Below are 25,604 nucleotides of genomic sequence, written 5' to 3' on the forward strand. Positions count from 1 at the left end.
GCTTCTGAAAAAATGACATGTGAGTATTGTAAGAAGTGAATTCCAAAAACACATGAGTAAGAAAAGGGGAAAAAAATGGTATGCTCTCTAAATCTTACACCTCAAAGATAATCTTGGTTTTATATTTGGTGTGTGTCCCAGTCTCCAACCCCCTATTATTCCTGTATCTCTGTATCTTAAAGTGTTAATGGGGGCGTGCCGTCTTGCTTCTGTTTCTTTCACCTGCTTATTTCCCCACTTATTATGTCATGAATAAATAAGTAGCTCTGTATTTTTCATGACTACTTGATAACTCCATGGTATAGCAGTACAGTAATTTTAGATATCCAATCCCTATGGAGTTCAGAAATACTTAGGATCCTGACAATTTTTTTCCATTCTGGGGGAAAAAAAGTGGTTATGGTCTCGTGTGCATGCCTGTTTACTTCTTAGAAGAAATTCCTGGAAAAAAGATGACTAAGTCAAAGTTATGCCCATTGACCAACTGTTTGGTGGATATTGCCAGATTATCCTTCAGAAGGGTGGTACAAATCCACTGTCTTACAGTGTGGACGCATCTTTAGAATACACTTGAGAGATTTAATATGTTTTTTCCAAGGTTAAAGCAGCCTTGATCAGTGGGCCTGGGTATAGGTTGTACCTTACTTCCTTTTTATCAACCTTTTGCTTTACCTGTTAAGCTAAAAATCGTGGTGGATGTTTTTTTTTTTCTGAAAGACAAGTTATATGTCAGTTACATCCGTAAAACTGAGGGAAGAGAACTAATTTATTGCGTGGAGGGAGTTACCTAAAGACTGACTTGTGAACTCAAATGAACACATATACAGTATTTATGCACTTAGTAAAAGATGACATGAATGGGAGAGTTTTCTCCTTAAACAAAGAACTCTTGCAGCAAAACTGAATTCTTAGAATGGTTCATAAACTTCATTCATGGAATGTTTACTTAGTAGTTATGTGTGGCCTTGGTTATCATTAAATCTTTTAATGGAGTTTCAGATATGATACTTGATATTCTTAGATATTTATTTTCCAGTTGTATATTTTCACTTCTAATTTTACCTTTTGTATGTTTTTAGGGAAATACCCTTTAATCTTTAGAGCTACTGGTGTTGAATTAGTCTTAAATATGAAATCTGGGCCTTCTTGGTGACTAATCTGACATTTTCTTTTAGATATGCCAGTGACCATTGGATTACCACTTTTATGCTTAGTCTGAGCATAGGCAGGAACTTAATATTTTAGATTAATATTTCTTAGATTGAAGCTACTGGAAATCCTTGAGAGTCAGAGGAATATCCGTGAGAATTTCCCCTCTTAACCAGGAGCCCTTATATTATTAAGTCCAAGAAACACTACTTTAAAATTCTCTAAAGATGGATCCTTTCAGTGTGACATGTTGAGCAGAAAAAAACAAAAGAAGCCTCTTTGTTGGGAAAATGTTGTTTTATTTTCCTTAATTCATTGATTTTTCCACCCTTTGATTTTTTTCTTTTTCTTTTTTTTCTGTTTTCTCCAATTTCCTGTCCTTATTAGCTGAGAAGTGCTTGGCAGAAAGAATAAATGGCTTTCTCCAAAGTATAAATCTGCCTTCTATGTAGATTCAGTCCAGTGGTGTTTTTTTCTTTGGAAATTACCTGTGGTTACTGTAGAGCTCTCTGGAGAGGGCACAGCTCGGGCATGAAAACAGGGAGAAGGGAGGTGGGAGGAAGTGAAGGGAAGGTGTTTGTGGAGAGAAAGAGAGAGTGGGGGAGAACCGTGCCCAAGGTAGTTGCATGCCAAGGATGGCTATGGTGTCTGCACTGCTATTGTTTCTGGATGTGTCTTGAAACCAGTGAATATTACCTTTTTGTACATGAGAACAGCAGACTGGTAACTAATTCCAAAAGAGCAAGAGGGAAGCCTCTGAATAGACCATTGTTTTAAAGGGTTGAGATATGTAGGGTAAACTTGCAGTCATCTGTATGAACATAGGCAGACCCTTACCTTCTTTTAATGTAGTTTCTTTCCAGTTTAGGATTGCTGCCTGCAGCTTATTTTTCTCAAAAGATATGCCTTCCTAAAAATACCTATCTTCCAGTAGAGGCGGAGTGGATGCTGAGCTTAATGGAAATGGGAGGATTCTTCATCCAGCCAACTTCCCACTTTTCAAAATTCTCATCATTAGGACATTACTTAGTTACAGGAACTTGTGCATAACAACTTCACGGTTAAAATGTATTGAATGCCTGTTTGGTGTCTAGTTTGCCTTTTCTCGTATCTCTATGATGAGAGAGAGCAGGGTGGGGAAGAGGCTTATTTTGTCCTCACTTTGTGGATGAGAGTGCTGAGTGCGGCTCGGTGAGATGAAATAACTTGGCCAAGATGGTAAAGTTGGTCAGTGGTGGAACCACGACCAGGTCTGAAGAGTCCTGTGGAAATGGGGACCTGGGAAGGAAGCCCATTACCCCGTGGCATCTCTAGCATCTTGTCTCAAGGCCAGGGGTAGACTCTAGGAGGAGAACATTGGAAATGCTTCTGAAGGATACTACTGCTCATCATCATGCATTTATCACCCATCAGGTTAGAAGAAATCCCTGTTATTTTACTTTGGTTTTACTTAGTCTGGGTTTGGGAGTAAGGGGTTGGAATAGCAGTTTAATTGCCTACGATGAAACTAGTTCCCCTTGAGCATGGTTATAATATGTTAACGGTCCTTACTAACTTCTACAGGGAAATGAAGAAAAAAGGACTGTGCCGGTTGGTGGCCTTGGCCAACTGTTTTGGAAACCCTGTATTTGTATCATGTTCCCTAGGCTGCCAAGGTTGGGCTAGTAACATCTCCAGCATCATTTGTGACTGTATCAATCTGGAGTTGACCCAAATGTGGGTGTGAGATTGTCTCTTACTTACTTAATAGCTGTGTAATTTTTTTTTAAATGACAGTATTAAGCAAAGTTTCAAATATACATAGTAGTCGAGAAAACAATATGAACTCCTTTAGTAGCCATCATTCAACTCATTATGATTGTCAACCAAACTTTTTCATCTCTCTGAGTCTGTTTCCTCTTTATTAAATTAGAATAATCATCTTCTCCTCAGGGAACTGCCATGAAAATTACATAAATTATAATTGGTATATAACGATAAAAATTAACACTCCATGAATCCTTCTGTGAGGAGATACTTTGCTAAGTGATTCCTATGAGGTGAGAGTACTGTTTTTATTTTCGTTTTACAGAGGAGGTAACTGAGGCTCTCAGATGTTAAATAACACATTCAGGTCCCAAAACCAGTATTTAAATCCTCTTTTATTTTACTCCAGAGCCATAAAGACAACCTTTGCAAATCATAAAAGGGCTATGCAATTTCCCTTCCAACCTTACCCTGTTTTCTTTAAAAATATATAAACTTTTGACTTAGTCTTACCCTAAGCAGATATCTGTGAAGTCCTTAAAAGAAAGAACACATTTTTGAAAAGTCAAAAAGGCCAACAAGCAAAGGCATAGTGGGTTGGATGGTTAAACCCCTTGCTTGTTGCACTTAGCCTCTGGGTGTACTTAGGTATTCATATTTACTTATTTCTGAGGTTCCTGTATGAACTGGCTATGTTGGTTCTGCATCACAGCAGAGAAATGAAACCCATTGTCACCCCTTTGTGACCACTCCTCCTCCTCCATAAACAGCATGCTGCAGACTTGGAAAAGAAGCAGAATGAGACTGAAAACAGGAAATTGCTGGGCACTGTGATCCAGTATGGCAACGTGATCCAGGTAGGTCAAAACCACACTTCTGTCACGGAGCGGAAGCATTACAGAGAGTGAAACGAAAAGCAAGCACACTAAACCCTATTTGGACACATGAAACTCCATGGAGACGGCCAGTTTATTGGAAAAGGTCTGGCATTTCTTCTGGTTGGGCTGGGCTCTTGGGTTTCCAGTCGGTTCTTTTTCAGTGTGAGAGTCCACTTCTCGGAAGCTGTTAATTTAGGCTGTCCACAGTTTTTAGATGGGACGCTCCTATCTCAAGAGGAGCGTGACTGTTGAGGTCTTGCCTAACTTGTATTCCTTGAAAGTTCCTCATATTTGGTAAAAACTGATTCAAGGGCTGGTCACCGGAAGTAATAAGAGCAATTCTGTATCTTCAGGTAGAATACTGGATGATGAGTCTCAAGTCTTACCTAATGGGTCATGAGGTTTACTTGTTTATCTCTGGTACCTTTAAATTTGAAAGGATTAGATACAATTTAAGAAATAGCTACTACAGGTTTTGCTGGAAAGAAGAAGTCCACCTGGGTCTGTCCTTGCAGGAAACAGTCTGTGAGGAAGTCCAGTGCCAAATATGGCTTTTAAAAAACCATTAAAAAAATTGAAGTAGAGTTAGTTTACGATGTTGCGTTAGTTTCAGGTATATAGCAAAGTGGTTCAGTTATACACATACGTGTTATATATATCCATTCTTTTTCAGACTCTTTCCCACTAAAGGTAATTACAAGATGTTGAATATAGTTTCGTGTATAGTAGGTCTTTGTTGTTTATCTATTTTATATATTATAGTGTCTCTGTGTTAATTCTAAACTCCTAAACTTTGCCTCTCTTTACTAATGCTAATATTAAATTTACAACTGACAGAGGAGTTCCTTCCCACTTTTTCTCCTCTGAGATTTAGGGCAAGAATTCTTGCCACACCTCAGTTGTCTTACTCACAAATGGTAATAATAACGGTGTCTACTGCCTATGATGATTGAGAGGGACCTGTCACAGAGTATCCGCTGAACACATATTACCTAATATTTCTTATTTCCCCTAGATCTTGACATCTACCAATAGGTAATATCAGGTTACAAACCATCCAAATCCAACACCTCAGCAGGTGCATTGAAGATCAGGGCTACTCATCAGAGTAAGAAGGAAGGCTTGGGAAGGCATTAATTTCCCCTTGTGTGTCATGGCTAGGGGATGTCAGAGGCTCATGGATCAGACAAGTTATTCCTCTACTTCCAGTAACCCTGGCAGTTTGTAAACCTCCTGGGAGTGTTCTACAAACTATCTGTGAGCCTGGAAAGAGGGATATTGGCAGTTGGCATTGGTGTCTCATGCTAGTCTTATCATGTCTCCAGAGACTGGACAAGCTTTCATATTCCCTTCCATCTTCTCTTACAGCCTGTTGAGTTGGGAAGCTTTGGTCAACTCTTCCTGGTCTAGACTTACTGTGGGACATTTCCCATCTAGATCTTCAGTCTTTCCATCCCTTTCATGTACCCACTTGCCAAGTATTAAGAACAGAGTGCTTAGAAATTCAAGGTGGAAATCCATAGCAGTCATGTTTTTTTCAAATGAATCGACAATCCCCCTAATGGGGTCCTCTATTAAATTGAACTGTGTCTCTTGTTCGAAAGTGCCCTTAGCTCCACCTTTGGGTCAGGGCATATTCAGAATACAGTTCTTCAGACCCTTTACCTGGGGTTCAACCCCTTCCTGGTAACCAATGGCCAGAGTGCTATTTTATCCGACAGCGCTCTTTACCTGTGTGACATCCATCTTGTCCAAGGCTGTTTTGGGGGGAAAATAATTTTCTTCTCTTCCTTCTACTTCTGCTCCCTTTGCTCTTCCTCCTTTTCTAATCATCCCCTTGCCCTAGGCACTTCTGTGGTTCTCTAACTTCACAGGCAGCTCAGTGGTGGGAGGAATGTTTGATACATATTTTATATGGCTGAAAGAGAAATGGTAAAGATTCAGAGACATGCTGACAGGCACCTTATTCTCTTGGTGCTTTTCAGCTACTGCATCTGAAAAGTAATAAATACCTAACTGTGAATAAGAGGCTTCCGGCTCTGCTGGAGAAGAACGCCATGAGAGTGACATTGGATGAGGCTGGAAACGAAGGGTCCTGGTTTTACATTCAGCCATTCTACAAGCTGCGATCCATCGGAGACAGCGTGAGTGCACATTCCCAGCCCTGGGAGTGCTCCGTGCCAGGCCTCCAACCATAACTGCGTGCTTGAGTCAACTAGGAGAAATTTAAAGTTGGAGCCAGAGGCTTATCCTGTAGGAGGAGAAGGGACTCACTATGGAAACCAGTGTTTGGGAAACAGGGAAATTTGGAGTGAAGTGTGACCTACATACAGTAGCTCTATTTTTCCTACTGGGCTTCTGAGAAAATTCACACAGGCAGCCATTACCTCGGTAACTTCACCACAAAATCCGCTGTCATGTATTACTGTCCTGGGGACTATCCCCCTCCTCCTAGATCAGTGGTGGAGTAGAAATGCTTTGCTATTTAGGAAATAAAGTTCGAACAGAGGCTGGAAAAGACAGAGATTGATCAGAGAAGGAGGTGGGTGTTAGGGTCAGCCTCAGTTGTTCTTTGTCAGTAGCTCTGTGGGTTCTTTATTCCATTCTGGTGCCTGTGGTTGGTTGCGAGCTGCCCCTCTTCTGGGCAGGGGAGGCCATTAAGTTATAAAGCCCTAGAAATCCTTTCCAGGGCCACTTAGAACCACCTCAGATACTTATTATCTACCTTACTGTGTGCTTAATATGGTCATACACTTAGCTATCGCTATGTATAAATGCTATCAACAATATTTCCAACCTTGTTAAGATTCTGAAATAGTTGTTTCTACCGAAGGAAATATGTGTTTTAACAGTGTGAAATTCTTACCAAAATGCTCAACTAGCCTTCACCTGAAACTGGATTTTGCCATTTTTTAATATTTAAGTATACACACTCTGAGTGGTTTCAAAATGTTCTAGTTGATATGTATGTGTATTAAAGTATATACAATATACCTAAAGCATCTGGTGCCAGGGCACACCCCCAACCCCCACCCCGGGCAGTTGGTATACAGTAGTGATCATCAACTGAGTATAAAAGAACTAGTCCAGAAAAGCTTACATTTCAGCTAAAGGTTTGGATTTTTTAAAATATATTTAACATAATTCATTTGGAGTTAGAGAAAATTTGATAATATGTCTTCCCCAAATGTATCAAACTGAGAAGAGATGGGTTTTACATCTTAGGAAACCATCCTTTCCATTCTTTTTCCTTCCGCTTCCATAATAAGAGACAAGGAAGGGTGCTTTGTTCTGAACTTCATTTCTTGCATGTCCTTTGCTTTCCTGTCCTTTAAGGTTACCTTTTTATCTGTGCCTTGGTTGTGAAAATTAGATGGTTTTGAATACTTACCCTTGTAGAATAGTGTTTTTTGTTTTTGAATACTTGTAGAACAATGTTTTTCAAAGGACAGGGTATCTATCTACGCATAGGCTAAGAGATCAATTTAGTAATTTGTGACTGTTGTTTTAGAAAGAGGAATAGAATAGATAGTGTCAAGCTGTGTTGGACATAATGGGGATAAGATTGTTTGGCATGGGTAACTTTTGCCTTAGATAAATAGATATGTATATCTGTGCATACATGCATATATGTATGTATACACGCATATATATACACATATATCTACATAAGGATGTATGACCAGTTCATAATAGAAAACATATTTCTTAATATGACTTTTCAAAAAAGTATAAAAGTCATTGCTTTATAAATGTATAGCTTTATTCTCTCAAAGGTAAAAACTTACTTCAGACAATATTCTGCTTCTACCCCTAAAACTTACTTAGAGCTTATTTATGCAAGTGCCTTAACTAAATCTAGCAGAGGTAGGACTTTTTTCTTCCTGCTTAGACTAACTTTGAAAGCATCTTTAGGTAATCAATGACAATTGTGGGCAAAAATTTACCTTTAATCTTGTGAATATCACCCGCTCCTGGTCAGGGTCAGGCTTTTAAAACTGCCTTTGTGCCATATCGTTCTACCTGCTGGAAGCTGGGCCTTCTGTGTAGACTCTGAAACGGCTTCTCCCGGAACTAGCCACTGCTTATTCTGCAGTCCTGACGTGTTTTTTGTGAAACGCTCAGTGGGTCCTTTCCTTTTCAGGTGGTCATAGGTGACAAGGTTGTTCTGAACCCCGTGAATGCCGGCCAGCCCTTACATGCCAGCAGCCATCAGCTGGTGGATAACCCAGGCTGCAACGAGGTAAGAGAAATCCAGTTACGACTTGTGAGCAGCATGTGCTGCGGGAGCTATCAGCCTTCCTGGGACCAGAGCATGGGTGTGCTGACAGTGACTTGAGACCTGACTCAAGACAGTGTACCCATTTTTCAGGCGAGGAAACCAAGACTCTAAGCCAGACCTGTCACACGAGGCTGTGTAAGCCTGTTCAGCCAATGGGAGCTGATAGTCACTTCAGGCCTCAGTTTGCTAAGCTTTTTATCACTGGGAGACCATTTTTCTAATTTCTTAAACCAGAGGAGGCTCCCTTGCACCAATTCTTTTTGGCCAGAGGAGCACCCTTTTCTAACTGGTCCCCTAAAGAGGGAACCTTTCACTAATTCCCCTACATTGGTAGCTATGAACACCCCTGCAAGAGTGACATCTTGCTTTTGGCAATACATCTGCTTAAAGTAATTGGCAATTACAGGACACAAGGACAGTAGCTTGATTGTGACATGAATATTTGCCTAATGGTGGAGGGCACAAGGTCTGGAGTCAGATATTATGGATTCAGATCCCGAATCTGCCTTTCTCTGCCTCTGTGACTATAGATTCATTACCCAGTCTCCCTGGGCATCAGTTTTCCTGCCTCTGAAATGGACAGGATGGTTATTGCTATTTTTCAGGGTGGCGGTGGTTGTTGTTTAGTCACTAAGTCACATCCGTTTTGTGACCCCATGGACTGTAGCCCGTCAGCTCCTCTGCTCATGGGATTTCCCAGGCAAGAGTACTAGACTGAATTGCCATGCCCTCCTCCAGGAGAGCTTCCTGACCCATGGATGTACCCTGCATCTCCTGTACTAGAAGACAGATTCTTTACCACTGAGCCAATAGGGAAGCCCTTTTAGGGTGTTGCTAAGGATTAAACATATTAGTGAATGTCTTTAGTGTACAAACAGTGGCTGCAAATAAAGAAGATGTCATTCTAGAAGGGTGAGAAGGTTAGTTCCCTTAGCCACAGCTGAAATATACATAGTGATTGGTAGAAATTATCCATTTATTACCAGAAACCTCTAACAGGTCAATTGAATGTGCAAGTTCTATGGTCTTAATGATGTCAGTCTTTAGGCTTGGAGGGCTGAAGCCCAATCTTGTTTCTTGGATAGAGGTGAGGCTCTTTGGGGCAGGAAGGCATCGTTGTTGAGGGATATGTGAAACAATAACTCTTAAATTTGCTTTCAGGTCAATTCCGTCAACTGCAATACAAGCTGGAAAATAGTCCTTTTCATGAAATGGAGTGACAACAAAGATGACATATTAAAGGGAGTAAGTTGGATACATGACTGGCTGGGCAGCAAGCACTTGGCTCATCTCCAGTTCTCCCTTAAAATGCACTTTCCTTAACTCCTCTGTGTGTCCACTTTCAGGGTGACGTGGTGAGGCTGTTCCATGCCGAGCAGGAGAAGTTTCTCACCTGTGACGAGCACAGGAAGAAGCAGCATGTCTTTCTGAGAACCACCGGCCGGCAGTCTGCCACGTCCGCCACCAGTTCAAAAGCCCTGTGGGAGGTGGAGGTAAGGGATGGGGCAGGGCAGGCAGGGGGAAAGGACTCGTGGGTTTATAGGAATAAAGTCATATCCAGGTACTTCAACCTACCTTGTTCCAAGGACAAGGGATGACTTGGGATGACTAAGAGAAACACACACATCACGCCATATCAGAAGGATGCAGGGTAAGCCAACTCCCAACTGAAAATTTCCAATTTCCTTTCTCTGGGTCATCCGATCATCTCTTGCTTCTGTATTTTTCTTTCCCTTGCTCAGTTACCTATCACAACAAGTGATCAAGTACCTAACCAGCATGATAGTAGGTGACTGCATGTTGGTGACAGGATGGAAGGATGCACATCTGATATCTGGATCCTGAAGGTGATAGGAGGCACATTCCTTGTCCTCCGGAGGTGATGAAGGAGTTTGAGGTTGAGCAAGGGTTTAAGAAAGACTTCCTGAGCTGCTACTAACAGGGTGACCTATAGTTCAGAAAGAAGAGATGAATGGAGTAGGTCACTTCTTGTAAGATACTGATGGGGACTTGGAAATAGGAGGCAACCTTGGTTTAGAACTCAGTAACCTCATTTGAGGAGGAGCAGAGGATCGACCTGCGAAACAAAACAGAAACTGTTTTAGGAGACCAGATCCTGAAGGGCAGTATATCCAGGCCGTAGGAACTTGGGACTTGATTCATAAATCTAAAAACTATTAAGAATATCAGAACCCTACAGAAGTCACTGTGACTGACTCTAGAAACTTAAAGTACTGCATCTTCTTCACTTGCAAATTAGTTGAATGAAACATGCAACCTTTTGAGGAGAGTTTCTGCACTATAGAATTCAAAAACTCTGGGTACTTACAGTCTACTTTTTTTTTATAGAAGTTATTTCTATAAACTATAAAACTATTTCTGTAGTTTATTTCTATTTCTACATCTATATTTTTTATTCTGAGAAGAAACAGCTGTCTTAATTTTTACTCCCCACCTAAAACCTTTTCCTGCCAATTTTCCCTCTGAAGAGCCTAGGGAAACACTGAATTTATTCCTTTTTTATTTGCTTCTTGAAGATTTTAGAAACATAAGTGCCCCTTCACAATAAAAGAAGGAAGACAGCACCATGTATTTTACATTTCTCCTCATGATTTAGGGTTTTCATTATACATCTTCAGCATATTCCCTGTCAGTTTTACATAGTGATAATCTTTTCCCATGTGATGTAAGAACTTTACAGTAGTATGCAGTTGAATCTTTAACAGTGTGGGGGTCAGGGACACTTGCCCTCTGCATGGTTGAAAATCTGTGTATAACTGATAGGCGGCCCTCTGTGTTCCTGGTTCCTCTGCATCTTGAATCCATCCCACCATGTAGATCTGTAATATTTAATATTGAAAAATCCACGTGTCAGCGGACCCGTGCAGTTCAAACCAATATTGTTAAAGGGTCAACTCTACTTCTCTTTCTCCCTTCCTGTCCTTTTGGTGTTATTCTCTTGTCTTTTCAGTTCAGTTCAGTCGCTCAGTCGTGTCCGTCTCTCCGCGACCCCATGAATCACAACACGCCAGGCCTCCCTGTCCATCACCAACTCCCGGAGTTCACTCAAACTCATGTCCACAGAGTCAGTGATGCCATCCAGCCATCTCATTCTTGGTCGTCCCCTTCTCTTCCCACCCCCAACCTTTCCTAGCATCAGAGTCTTTTCCAGTGAGTCAACTCGTCACATGAGGTGGCCAAACTATTTCAGTTTTAGCTTTAGCATCAGTCCTTCCAATGAACACCCAGGATTGATCTCCCTTAGAATGGACTGGTTGGATCTCCTTGCAGTCCAAGGGACTCTCAAGAGTCTTCTCCAACACCACAGTTCAAAAGCATCAATTCTTCGGTTATCAGCATTCTTCACAGTCCAACATGACCATACATGACAACGGGAAAAACCATTGCCTTGACTAGACGGACCTTGGTTGGCAAAGTAATGTCTCTGCTTTTTAATATACTATCAAGGTTGGTCATAACTTTCCTTCCAAGGAGTAAGCGTCTTTTAATTTCATGGCTGCAATCACCATCTGCAGTGATTTTGGAGCCCAAAAAAATAAAGTCTGACACTGTTTCCACTGTTTTTCCATCTATTTCCCATGAAGTGATGGGACCAGATGCCATGATCTTTGTTTTCTGAATGTTGAGCTTCAAGCCAACCTTTTCACTCTCCTCTTTCACTTTCATCAAGAGCCTTTGAGTTCCTCTTCACTTTCTGCCATAAGGGTAGTGTCATCTGCATAAGTGAGGTTATTGATATTTCTCCCAGCAATCTTGATTCCAGCTGTGCTTCTTCCAGCCCAGCGTTCCTCATGATGTACTCTGCATATAAGTTAAATAAGCAAGGTGACAATACATAGCCTTGACGTACTCCTTTTCCTACTTGGAACCAGTCTGTTGTTCCATGTCCAGTTCTGACTGTTGCTTCCTGACCTGCATACAGGTTTCTCAAGAGGCAGGTCAGGTGGTCTGGGATTCCCATCTCTTTCAGAATTTTCCACAGTTGATTGTGATCCACACAGTCAAAGGCTTTGGCATAGTCAATGAAGCAGAAATAGATGTTTTTCTGAAACTCTCTTGCTTTCTCCATGATCCAGCGGATGTTGACAATTTGATCTCTGGTGCCTCTGCCTTTTCTAAAACCTGCTTGAACATCTGGGAGTTCACGGTTCACATATTGCTGAAGCCTGGCTTGGAGAATTTTGAGCATGACTTTACTAGCGTGTGAGATGAGTGCAATTGTGCGGTAGTTTGAGCATTCTTTGGCATTGCCTTTCTTTGGGATTGGAATGAAGACTGACCTTTTCCAGTGCTGTGGCCATTGCTGAGTTTTCCAAATTTGCTGGCATATTGAGTGCAGCACTTTCACAGCATCATCTTTCAAGATTTGAAATAGCTCAACTGGAATTCCATCACCTCCACTAGCTTTGTTCATAGTGATGCTTTCCAAGGCCCACCTGACTTCACATTCCAAGATGTCTGGCTCTAGGTCAGCGACCACATTATCGTGACTATCCTGGTCATGAAGATCTTTTTTGTACAGTTCTTCTGTGTATTCTTGCCACCTCTTCTTAATATCTTCTGCTTCTGTTAGGTCCATACCATTTCTGTCCTTTATCGAGCCCATCTTTGCATGAAATGGTCCCTTGGAATCTGTAATTTTCTTGAAGAGATCTCTTGTTTTTCCTATTCTGTTGTTTTCCTCTATTTCTTTGCACTGATCACTGAGGAAAGCTTTCTTATCTCTCCTTGCTATTCTTTGGAACTCTGCATTCAGATGCTTATATCTCTCCTTTTCTCCTTTGCTTTTCGCGTCTCTTCTTTTCACAGCTATTTGTAAGGCCTCCTCAGACAACCATTTTGCTTTTTTGAATTTCTTTTCCATGGGGATGGTGTTGGTCCCTGTCTCCTGTACAATGTCACGAACCTCCGTCCAGAGTTCATCAGGCACTCTATCTATCAGATCTGGTCCCTTAAATCTATTTCTCACTTCCACTGTATAATCATAAGGGATTTGATTTAGGTCATATCTGAAAGGTCTAGTGGTTTTCCCTACTTTCTTCAATTTAAGTCTGAATTTGGCAATAAGGAGTTCATGATCTGAGCCACAGTCAGCTCCTGGTCTTGTTTTTGCTAACTGTGTACAGCTTCTCCATCTTTGGCTGCAAAGAATATAATCAATCTGATTTCGGTGTTGACCATCTGGTGACGTCCATGTGTAGAGTCTTCTCTTGTGTTGTTGGAAGAGGGTGTTTGCTATGACCAGTGCGTTCTCTTGGCAAAACTGTATTAGCCTTTGCCCTGCTTCATTCCGTGCTCCAAGGCCAAATTTGCCTGTTACTCCAGGTGTTTCTTGATTTCCTACTTTTGCATTCAATTCCCCTATAATGAAAAGAACATCTTTTTTGGGTGTTAGTTCTAAAAGGTCTTGTAGGTCTTCATAGAACCGTTCAACTTCGGCTTCTTCAGCGTTACTGGTTGGGGCATAGGCCTGGATTACTGTAATATTGAATGGTTTGCCTTGGAAACAAACAGAAATCATTCTGTCGTTTTTAAGATTGCATCCAAGTACTGCATTTCGGAGTCTTTTGTTGACCATGATGGCTACTCCATTTCTTCTAAGGGATTCCTGCCCACAGTAGTAGATATAATGGTCATCTGAGTTAAATTCACCCATTCCAGTCCATTTTAATTCACTGATTCCTAGAATGTCTATGTTCACTCTTGCCATCTCCTGTTTGACCATTTCCATTTGCCTTGATTCATGGACCTAACATTCCAGGTTCCTATGCAATATTGCTCTTTACAGCACCGGGCCTTGCTTCTATCACCGGTCACATCCACAACTGGGTATTGTTTTTGCTTTTGCTCCATCCCTTTATTCCTTCTATAGTTATTTCTCCAGTGATCTCCAGTAGCATACTGGGCACCTACCAACCTGGGGAATTCCTCATTCAGTATCCTATCATTTTGCCCTTTGATACTGTCCAGGGGGTTCTCAAGGCAAGTATACTGACGTGGTTTGCCATTCCCTTCTCCAGTGGACCACATTCGGCTGTGGTCCATGTGATCAGATCGACTAGTTTCCTGTGATTACGATTTCAGTGTGCCTGCCCTCTGATGCCCCCTCACAATACCTACCGTCTTATTTGGGTTTCTCTTACCTTGGGCGTGGGATATCTCTTCACAGCTGCTCCAAGAAAGCGCAGCCGCTGCACCTTACCTTGGATGAGGGGTATCTCCTCAAGGCCGCCCCTCCTGACCTTGAACGTGGAGTAGCTCCTGTTGGCCCTCCTGCGCCTGTGCAGCCACCGCCTATTGGATGTTGGGTAGCTCCTCTCGGCCACCGGCCCTGGCGTCAGGCGTGGGGTTACCGCTGTATGAATATAAATATATATATATATGTATGCTATAAACTCAATAGTGCATTTTTACTTCCTTTGCCTTGTTTAAGGAGTCATTTGTGTGCTAAAAACATGGGAAAATGAGAGAGTAGGAGTCTTTTATCTACATAGTTGGGCTTCCCTTGTGGCTCAGCTGGTAAAGAATCCTCCTGCAGTGAGGGAGACCTGGGTTCCATCCCTGGGTTAGGAGGATGCCCTGGAGAAGGGAAAGGCTACCCATCCAGTATTCTGGCCTGGAGAATTCCATGGACTGTATACTCCCTGGGGTTGCAAAGAGTCAGACATGATTGAGTGACTTTCATCCACATAGTTATCATCTCCAGCACTTCATTCCTTGGTGTAAATTGAGTTTTCATCTGGGAAATAGATGGAAAAATAGTGGAAACAGTGTCAGACTTTATTTTTTTGGGCTCCAAAATCACTGCAGATGGTGATTGCAGCCATGAAATTAAAAGACGCTTACTCCTTGGAAGGAAAGTTATGATCAACCTTGATAATATATTAAAAAGCAGAGACATTACTTTGCCAACCAAGGTCCGTCTAGTCAAGGCTATGGTTTTTCCCGTGGTCATGTATGGATGTGAGAGTTGGACTGTGAAGAAAGCTGATCGCCGAAGAATTGATGCTTTTGAACTGTGGTGCTGGAGAAGACTCTTGAGAGTCCCTTGTACCGCAAGGAGATCCAACCAGTCCATTTTAAGGGAGCTCGATCCTGGGTGTTCATTGGAAGGACTGATGCTAAAGCTGAAACTGCAATACTTTGGCCACCTCATGCAACAAGTTGACTCACTGGAAAAGACTCTGATGCTGGGAAGGGTTGGGGGCGGGAGGAGACCGGGACGACCGAGAATGAGATGGCTGGATGGCATCACCGACTCTGTGGACATGAGTTTGAGTGAATTCCGGGAGTTGGTGATGGACAGGGAGGCCTGGCGTGCTGTGATTCATGGGGTCGCGGAGAGTCGGACACGACTGAGCAACTGAACTGAACTGAACTGAAAGAACTTCTTTATCATTTCTTGTAGGGCAGGTCCGCCACTGGCCAATTCTCTCAGCTCTTATTTGAAAACAAGAAAATAGCTTTATATTTGTCTGTGAAGATACCTTTATTTTATCTTAATTTAAAAAAAAATTTTTCCTTTTTTGAAATAAAAGCTGCATGGAGATACAATTCATATATCACACAATTCACAAATTTAAAGTGTTTAGTTCTCCATGGTTTTTAGTAGATCCAAAAGAATCCCTGGACTCCTAGCAATCACACCTCGTTTCTCTTCAGCCTTACCCCCTCCCCACCTCTGGTAACCACTGCTCCACTTTCTATCTCTATAGATATGCCTGTGTTGAACATTTCATATACATGGTATCCTGCCATATGTGGTCCTTTGTATCTGACTTCTTTTACCTAGCATATAGTTTCCAGAGTTCGTTCATATTGCCGTGCATATCCATATTTCATTTCTTTTTATTGTCAAATAATATTCCATTGTATGGATACAGCGTATTTACCATATTTTATTTTTCATTGGCATTTGGATTGTTTCTTCTTTGGGGCTGTTGCGAATACTGCTGCTGTGAACATTCATGTTCAAGTTTCTGTGAGGAGTCTCAGTTCTCTCTGGGGTGGAATTGTGGGGCATATGGTAACTTCGTTTAACCTTTTGAGGAAAGGCTGCACTATCTTGTTGACACTATTGTATGTTCGAAACTGCAGTGTATTAAAGATTCTGATTTCTTCCTGCAGCCTTCATTCATAAAGGGTATTTTTGTTGACCGTGAAATTGTATGTAAACAGTGTTTTCTTTTCATACTTGAAGATGCTAATCCATTGTTGTCTTGCATGCACTATTTCCTGATGTGAATTCACTGGTTTTCTTTTCTTCTTTGTTCCCTTTTCTGTCTTTTTTTTTTCCCCCTGAAAGTGAAAGTCGCTCAACGTGTCTCTTTGTGACCTCATGGACTGTAGAGTCCATGGAATTCTCCAGGCCAGAATACTGGAGTGGGTAGCCTTTCCCTCCTACAGGGGATCTTTCCAACCCAGGGATCGAACCCAGGTCTCCCACGTTGCAGGCGGATTCTTTACCAATTGAGCTATCAGGGAAGCCCTAGGTTTTTGCCCCTTCAGTTCAGTGGCTCAGTCGTGTCCAACTCTCTGCGACCCCATGAATCACAGCACGCCAGACCTCCCTGTCCATCACCAACTCCTGGAGTTTACTCAAACTAGTGTCCATCAAGTCGGTGATGCCATCCAGCCATCTCATTCTCTGTTGTCCCCTTCTCCTCCTGCCCCCAATCCCTCCCAGCATCAGAGTCTTTTCCAGTGAGTCAACGCTTCGCATGAGGTGGCCAAAGTATTGGAGTTTCAGCTTTAGCATAAGTCTTTCCAATGAACACCCAGGATTGATCTCCTTTAGAATGGACTGGTTGGATCTCCTTGCAGTCCATTAGCTACTTAAAAAAAAAAGCCCTAGTTTTTTTCCCCTAGCTACTTAAAAAATTTTCTTTTCATTTCTGATTTACATTTATCTTATTATTATGTGTCTTGATGATTGTGTGAGTGCGTGTCTGTGTATTTATGCTACTTTGAAGTCATTGAGTTTCTTGAGATCTGTACATATGCATCAAAATGGGAAATTTGAGGGTTACTATTTCTCACGTATTTTTCCAGCCCCCACCAACCCCCATGGACAAACTGGATCCTTCGATACTGTCTGACAGGTCACATTTTTCTGATTCTTGCCTGTCCACTGATTTATGATAATATGCCACACATTGTGATGTCACTGTGTTGAATATCTTGATTCTGTTGCCTTCCTTTAAAGAGTATTAAGTTTTGTTTTGTCAGACAAAGAAAGTTCTGGATTGCTTTGATCCTTTGGAGGTTTGTTGCAAAGCTTCATTAGGTCACGTGTACTGTAGCATTTGTTTTGGGGGCTGTACTAGCCCAGACTCCCAAGATATGACCCTTTCACTGTCTATACTGAATGCCCCAGATGTTCAACTAATCAGTCCTCTAGCTGGGTAGGTCAGAAACCTTCTAGCCCTATGTGATCTCCCAGATTGTTGAGCTTCCAGCTTCCCTCTCATTTTATATTAGGCCTTGGGTGGGGAGCGGGAGAGTCTCGCTGTACACACATGCAGCTTGATGTTCAACCAAAGACTATAGGAGGCCCCATGCAGATTTCTGGAGCTTTTTTTCTGGGGAGCTCTGTATTCTCCCCTCAGTCTCCTTGAATTCTGACCTATGTACCCAACTCACTGAGACTGGAGTGCTCCGTGTGAGTTCTCCTCCCTGATGCTTCCACCCGATGAGGCCCTCCCAGCCAGAAACTGGAGCGGTCATGAAGATCACCTTTCCCTGTCCTCAGAGAGCACAGTTGTGGGCTCTGTGTCATCCAGCATCAGCACCCAGTTGTTTTGTCTATTTTATACAGTTTTCTCATTGTCTGTGGCAAGTCCCTATACTGTGTGTAGTGTCTAATTATGTATGGCACCAACTCCCATTGCCAGTATTCCATCCTGAGCAGATGCTAGGTAGATTTATTGTTATAGTAAATTGTTCCAGGCACTGTGAGTGTCTGGCTTCAGAGCATAGACTTGGGGATGTGTCACAGTGCACGACTGCAGAGGTTGCTGTTACCATTTTTCATGAGATTCATTTTTGTTTGTTCTACCTTTTGTGGATGAAGTCCAGAATCTTAGCTTCGTCCTTATGATTAAGGCAAATAATCTGAAAACCAATTGAACTTTGTTTTACAACCATTTCATATTCATTAGGGGACTCTACTTCTCCTTTGGAGAAACATTACTTAAAATTACATGAGATACGTGGAGCAGTTTTATTGGAAGATGATAATTGTTTGTCAGCTAGTAAGCATCACTCCTGAACTGTGACTTCTATGCGATATCTCAGATTCAGTGTCATCCTTACATGGGTTGACGTTTCTTCCACTCCTGTTGATCATTTCTCCTCTTGCAGGTGGTCCAACATGACCCGTGTCGGGGAGGAGCAGGGTACTGGAACAGCCTCTTCCGTTTCAAGCATCTTGCTACAGGGCATTACTTAGCAGCAGAGGTAAGTGGCAGCCCTGTGGAGTTTCTCTTTCCATGGTAATGCACTTATCTTTCCTCACTTACCTGTAGCCATTGGGTAGTTAGAGGCTTAGGGTGCTGCTCTGTTACCTAGCTTTTCCTTCTGTTTCTCTGTTTCTTTCCACCTCATTTCCCTGCTTATGGACAGGAAGCAAAAATAATGAACACATTTTAACATTTGACAGGGATTCTGATCAAGATGTGGGGAGAAAGTCGGTTAGAAAACAGTGCTGTCATGAGAATGTCATGTCCAGGATGGTGACTATAGTTAATAATACTGTATCGTATATATTTGGCTCTTGAATGACATGGATTTGAACCGCACAGGTCCAGTTACTTGTGGTTATGGCAGCCCATTCCAGTATTCTTGCCTGGAAAATTCCATGGACAGAGGAGCCTGGTGGACTATGGTCCATGGGGTCACAAAGAGTCGGACATGACTGAGCACATTCTTCAGTAGTAAATGCTGCGTAACTGAACAGTCTGTGGCTGGTAGAATTTGAGAATGCAGAAGAATGCAGATGTGGAGGAACTGCGAATCTGGAGAAAGTGAAAATGTTAGTCATTCAGTTGCATCCAACTCTTTGCAACATCATGGTCTGTTGATGGAAATCTCCAGGCAAGAATACTGGAATGGGTTGCCATTCTCATCTCCAGGGAATCTGCCCGACCCAGGGATTGAAGCCGGGTTTCCTGCATTGCAGGCAGATTCTTTACTGTCTGAGCTACCAAATTTGGAGGGCCAACTATAAATTATATACCCATTAACTTGAGCCTTGATCAAGGGTGAGATATATTTGAAGGTGGCTAAGAGAATAGATCTTAAAAAAAATAATCACACTAATCTGGGCTTTAGGATTATCTTTCCATTTTGCTCTTGGGTCTACTCTCCCCACGTTTTACTGTTTACCAACCCCAATCCTAAGGTAAATTACCAAGACTCGGCCGTAGTGAAACATGGTATGTAAAGCTAGAAGCATTAAGACACATAAAGAATTGGGTGATTTTATAGAGCTTGCTTACTCACAGGATCAGTGGATGCGACAGGGTCCTTTTCTTATAGGAATGTAAAACATCAAGGAAGTGTATTTTAAATGCCCATGAAGGGTATTTGAGGAAAGGCAAGACTCAACGCTGAAGCTTGGGAGGAAATTTCCTTTTAATTTTTGTATTAAATTAAGGAGCCATCTTACTGTGTGACAGCTGTTGCACTTTACTCTGATCTGCTGGAAGATGTGCGATGCATATTCATACCAGATTCTAGCCGTACATCAAAAGAAACCTGCTGTTGGCTGGTACCACTGGTGAGACTGCTCAGAGATTTTCAAGGTGATGTGTGGGCATCAGACTGTGGCAGCTGACCTCAATCTCAATGTGCCAAACCCTCTGGGATGCCTGACACTTGTGTGAACTGATGATTTTTGAAATACTGAAGAGCCGAAGATCAAGACTAAGTTGAAATTTATAATGGAGCCATAGGAAATGGACCCAGCTAACCAGCTCTGAGAAATGTTGATGACATGGTTTGCCAAAGGTTGTTGCATTATCTGTTATGTTCTGGGGTGAATGTAACTCTTGCTGAAAGCCAGATCTTTTTTTAATTTCTAGCTCGAAATAAGCAGGATTATCAATGACTGGATGCTGATCTTTTATTTATTCCAGGCTTTTAACTGTTGCTTTGCCAGTGGATTCTTTGTGTTCCTCTGTCTACACTTGAGAGCCGTCTGTCGGTTACTGGTGGATTGTTGTTCTGTGTCTGTTGCACTCATGTGACGTGTGTTGTTGTTGCTGTGGCATGCTGGTTTCGTGAACAGAGGGAAGGGACCAGTTCTGAGTTGTCGAAAGATGTTCGCAGGCCTTGATGTCTCCTGCAAGCCAGGGCCGAGTCCTTAAGAAAGCAATGGATGTTTTAATTTCCTAATGATTCTTTTTCATCAGGTAGACCCTGACTTTGAGGAAGAATGCCTGGAGTTTCAGCCCTCAGTAAGTATGGGCAAGAGCCTTCTTGTCTTCGTCTGGTAGGGTGAGGCCATATGATCTGGAACCCCATGTAAGAAACTGCCCCTGTGGTCATTAAGTGCTGGGGAAGGGGAGACGTACACTGCCCTAAAAGAGGGTCTTGTTCTGTGCTTCCCTTGACGGCAGTCATGTCCCCTTGTGTCCTGATTGGTCCAAGAGACTGTCGGTCATGATACTCTTTCTGTGTGCTTAGCAGGGGGTTCCCATCTCTAAGTTGCAGAAGTTCAAGATATCTCTTGGAATGCTGCTAGGTTGGACACAGTGATGGTCTCTGTAGAGCCAGCCTTTTATACATGAATGTTCTGTTGCTGTTGACCTGAAGCTATGACTCACTCAGATTTCTTCAAGAAATGAGCATGTAGGGTGGACACTGTTGCTTAAACCGTGGAGGTAACACACAAGGCTTTCCCTCTGGTTAGGCACTCAGTGGTCTAACTATCTGTCCTCTCTGCAAAGTCAGAAATAGATCTTGTTAGAATTTTAATGCTGGATCTTTCTTTGGAGGCCATGTTGCCAGTTAATCCTGATATGGAGGGACTTGGGGGTTTTGGTGTCCACAGTGTGAAGAGGGCAGTGGTTGTGTTACAGGGGGATGATGGGTGTTAGTCATGGAGTTGTCTTGTGGACTGCTTCATTCTTGTCTAAGATGAACAAAACAGAACCAAAACAAAACAGTTGCTGCTCTGTTTGATCTTGTGTGTCCGTGTGATCATCTTGATGAATTTGGTAGGTGGTATTAACGGTATTATCTTTTAGTACAATTTTGAAAAAATTGGGTGTCAACATTGTACTTTAATGAAGGGATTGAGGTGGAGATAACACACAATGTATTTGTCTTCAAAAGTGTTGTGAATTCTGCAGTAAGCCATGAACTTTCTAGTTAGATTTGAGCAGAGATTAGCTTTTCAAGAAATGCAGAGGAGTTCTCAGCGAGAATTCCTGCCCTTAGTTCCTGGACTTGCTGGCGGAGTTCATCTTCTCTTTCCACTCCTTGTGGGAGCGCCGGAGGGCCCTATTCCTTCCATTCATGCCCTTCACGCTCGCTACTGGAGCCATTTGGAAAGCTGACCTTCCAAACCTGCTGTGAGCTGAAAAAACACTGATCCAGTCACGCTCTCCACCCCTGGGCAAGGCAGTCTCTGCACATCATCCCCCATTGTCCTCACCGATCATTGTTCCAACACTTGGACTGGAAGGGGCCTCAGTTTTCAGAAGATAATTCATCCTGGCACCTTTCTTATTTTGAGAGTCAAGATGGTCTTTGGGTCACTCGCTTCCTTGGGTCTTGGTGCCACTGTCTGGGGCTGCACAGAGTAAGACTTCCCCTGGAGGTGACTTTGAGGGGGACCTGTGGCTTCCTGAAGTGTGAGCTGATGTCCGAGTGAACCTCGAGTGCTGTGGGGAACAGGACTGCTCTCCCAGCCTGTTGGTGTGTGAGGGAAAGACAGGCATGTGTGTAGCGGAGGAGGAAGAGCAGAGGGATCGAAAGTAGGGCGGAAGAGAGAGACAGACTTGGGTTTCTTCATTTTTACTTTGTTTGTTTTATTTGTTTGGCTCTCCTGGGTCTTTGCTGCTGCGTGTGGGTTTTCTCTGATGCTGTGTGCAGATTGCTCATTGCACTGCCTCCTCCTGTGCAGCACTGGTTCTAAGGCATGCAGACTCCAGCCGTTTCAGTTCCCGGGCTCTAGAGCACAGGCTGTTAGCTGTGGTGCACAGGTTTAGTTGCTCTGCAGCATGTGGGCTCTTTCCAGACCTGGGATGGAACCCATGTCCCCTGCATTGGCAGGTGGATTCTTAACCATTGGACCATCAGGGAAGTCTCAGACTTGCGTTAAAATAGCCATGTGCATGCTTAGTCATGTCCAACTCTTTGCAACCTCTTGGACTGTAGCCCTCCAGGCGCCTCTGTCCTTCGAATTTTCCAGACAAGAATACTGGAGCGGGTTGCCATTTCCCACTCCAGGATGCACTGCTTGTGCGTTGTTGGTTCTGGACAAGTTATGTTCCCTTTTTGAGACTGATTTCCCTTATCTGTACATGCAGACAATATGCTTGTTGTAAGGATGAACTGAGATGCTGTGCAGATGAAGTGCCTGGCCCCTAGTAAACACTTGGCATATTTGTAAGTTGCAGAGGATAATAACCGTTTTCAGTGCCTTTCCCCCACCAGTTTGTCTGGGCTGCCCAGCATCTCCACGAAGGAGTTAGAGCAGGTCCTTCAATCTTCATTTGATGCGTGAAGAAGCAGGAAGTGGTTCTCACTGGCCACATGCCTTGGGGTCTCTGGGAGTGCAGTCGGCTGTCTCCTCTTTCGTGTTTTTCTGTGCCAGGGCAGTGCGATGTGGCAGCGGGCCTGGCTGCAGATCTGGACTGCGTTGCTCCAGCTGCTCAGGTTGTTGCATGAGTGGGGGTCCTCGTGTGGAGGCGGGGTGTCGGGGGCTCACGGTGCACCCATGAACTCCTGTGTCTGGAGGGGAAGGTGTCCACGTCGGGAGGGTCCTTCACCCTGCACCCTCTTCTTGGCTGGTACCCTTGGCAGTTGGGAAGAAGTTTCTCATTCTGCTTATTGATCATGTATTTCCTGAGACTGGCACCCAAACCTGTGGTCTTACCTGGGATTGCACTCAGCTTTGTCGTTCTCCTCTGAGTCCAGTGGCCTTTGAGCCATGGGCTTGATGCCGCAGGGACAGAAAGAGCTCCTCGAGGATAGCTGTGGTCTGACGGCCTTGTGCACGTGTGCCTCTGCTCCCACTAGATGGCACCCGCCGACCGCACACAGCAAGCTCGGGGATGCTTGGCTGAGTCACAGGCCACGGGCAGTGGACTCAGTGCCGCTGTCCTTTATCTCTGGATGTGTGGCTGGTTTGGAGGTTAACTGCCAGCCTGTAGCTGAGCCCCAAGTCTCACACCGGAACCAGGTCAGGGTTTTTTCTGAGAGTGTTGTGTTCAGCACTGGTTCAAAGAGGACAAATTCCATTTAAAGGGCTTTCTCATGAGTGGAGCTCGGGGAGATGCTCTGGTGTCCTCCAGCCGATGTTTGTGTGAGTGTAGATAGAAGAACCACGAAGAGGGGGTTGTTCAGATAGAGGTACAGGGCGTGAGGGCTTCCCAGGTGTCTCGATGGTAAAGAATCCACCTGCCAGTGCTGGAGACTCAAGTTCAATTCCTCGGCCTGGAAGATCCCCTGGAAAGGAAATGACAACCCACTCAAATTCCATGGCCAGAGGAGCCTGGTGGGCTACAGTCCATGGGGTCACGAACAATCAAACATGACCGAGTGACTCAACAGCAGCAGCAGGGTGTGAGAGGAGGGAGTGTGAGTGGGGGGAGACAGCGATGTGGGATATTAGAAGAGCTGTTTGCTTTTTCTTTGCTTTCTTTCTTTTCTTCCTTTATTCATTCCTGTGTCCCTCCCTCCCTTCTTTCTTTCCTTCCTTTTTTTTTTTTAAACAGGCAAAGGTTGATGCCTCTGATGGGTTAAAAAAGCAGACTTACCCAGGATCCTAGAACTTCAGGCCCCATGGAATGAAATTCTCTCTTGCTTTTCTTTTCTCCATTCCGTTTGGAGAGGAAGCAGGGCCTCAACCCAAGCAAAGCAAGATGGAGACAAGGGAAATGTGGTTTTCCTAGTAGATGCAGGTGGATACTGTCATCTGGCAAGGATGTTAAACTTCAAAAATAATCTGGTGCAGAGTCACAGGGCAGAGCGCGACCTTGTGAAGCCTGTCAGAGCAGACACCAGGCTCGGCACACTACTGCAGTCTTCTTTGGCAGATGGGCTTCGGAGACTGGTTGCACCTTCACAGTTTTGTGGCAAAGCTTTCATCGTTGTTCATCAGCCTTCGTTGTCAGAGATTGTCTTCAGTCTCTGCCATATCCCGCATGTAGCAGGAGAGGCCCCTTTTCCCCGCGAATGGTCCTTGGCAATTGATTAATAAGGAACACTTTTTCAGGGCTAGTCTGACATGTCAAATATTTTTCTTGGCCACACGGGGATAACTGCTTACGAACACTTGGATTTGGGTTTATTTCATTGCATCTTTTTTTCCTGGGAAATAACTGTGCCATCTTCTTGCTAGACGGTTTCACTGGAGGTTAACGCCACCACCCATAAACCACACCCACAGGCGAAGTTTTCTCAGTGTTTCTTCTGTCTCCCACCCACTGCCCAAGGATGTGCCACATAGCACTCTGCCCATGGACAGTTATATAGCTTTGCAATACCGTGTTGCTTGAGCATTTTTATTGCAACACAATGAGGCAGGGTGTAAACATTCTTGGCATGGGTGGCCAGCTCTCGTATTTGGTGACCGCTCTGAAGCTTTGGTGCTTCTCCTGACAACTGCTGGTGTTCACGATTGCTTCTTCCCCGTTCCTGTGCACAGTGCAGTGATTGTAATGAGGCAAGGGCATGGCGTGCAGCATCATTGACCTGATAACTTTCCCTCCCCAGGTGGACCCTGATCAGGATGCCTCCCGAAGCAGGTTGCGAAACGCCCAAGAGAAGATGGTGTACTCCCTGGTCTCTGTGCCTGAGGGCAATGACATCTCCTCCATTTTTGAGCTGGACCCCACGACGCTCCGTGGAGGCGACAGCCTTGTCCCAAGGTAGGAGTCCAAAGAGGCTTACCACAAGTGAGTCTGTGTTGCCTGGCTGGGTTTCTTGGAATCCAGAACATCATCTTCTTTCTTGGAGCTTTCATACAGGATTTGGTATGGGATTTGTTCTGGTTGCCCATTGAAATGATATCTAATTTTTTTTTTTTAAACAGCTCATCGGTTCTAAGTTCTCAGTAGGTGCCTGAGGTGTGCTGTGTTTAGGTTAACAAGCCAAACCCTGAAGCTCAGGTAGCTCGATATTTCTAGTTTTCTTTACTCTCTTGATCCTTTTCCCAAACCTGTGAGATCTCCTGGTGAGTTGAATAAACCCTTGAAAAGAAATTCTAGAAAATGGAACATTTGAAATTCACTCAGTCCATAGTAAATTTTATTAGCAATACTGAGAGATCAGATCAGTCTTCTTCAGTTATTTTA

General features: G+C 43.4%; 1 protein-coding gene across 1 annotated transcript in view; it reads left to right on the forward strand.

The window, feature by feature from the left end:
• ITPR1 (inositol 1,4,5-trisphosphate receptor type 1) overlaps positions 1-25,604 on the forward strand; it is a 360,426-nt gene that overhangs the window by 136,909 nt on the left and 197,913 nt on the right. Inside the window, exons 5-12 of the mRNA XM_055414365.2 lie at positions 3,666-3,752; positions 5,759-5,917; positions 7,918-8,016; positions 9,217-9,300; positions 9,402-9,548; positions 18,439-18,534; positions 20,490-20,534; positions 25,024-25,178. Of these exons, the coding sequence (XP_055270340.1) occupies positions 3,666-3,752; positions 5,759-5,917; positions 7,918-8,016; positions 9,217-9,300; positions 9,402-9,548; positions 18,439-18,534; positions 20,490-20,534; positions 25,024-25,178 (872 nt within the window). The remainder of the gene's footprint in view (positions 1-3,665; positions 3,753-5,758; positions 5,918-7,917; positions 8,017-9,216; positions 9,301-9,401; positions 9,549-18,438; positions 18,535-20,489; positions 20,535-25,023; positions 25,179-25,604) is intronic.

Source organism: Moschus berezovskii, chromosome 24 (genome assembly GCF_049115385.1).
Source record: "Moschus berezovskii isolate FMDL1 chromosome 24, NW_MosBer_1.0, whole genome shotgun sequence".
Lineage (NCBI taxonomy): Eukaryota > Metazoa > Chordata > Mammalia > Artiodactyla > Moschidae > Moschus > Moschus berezovskii.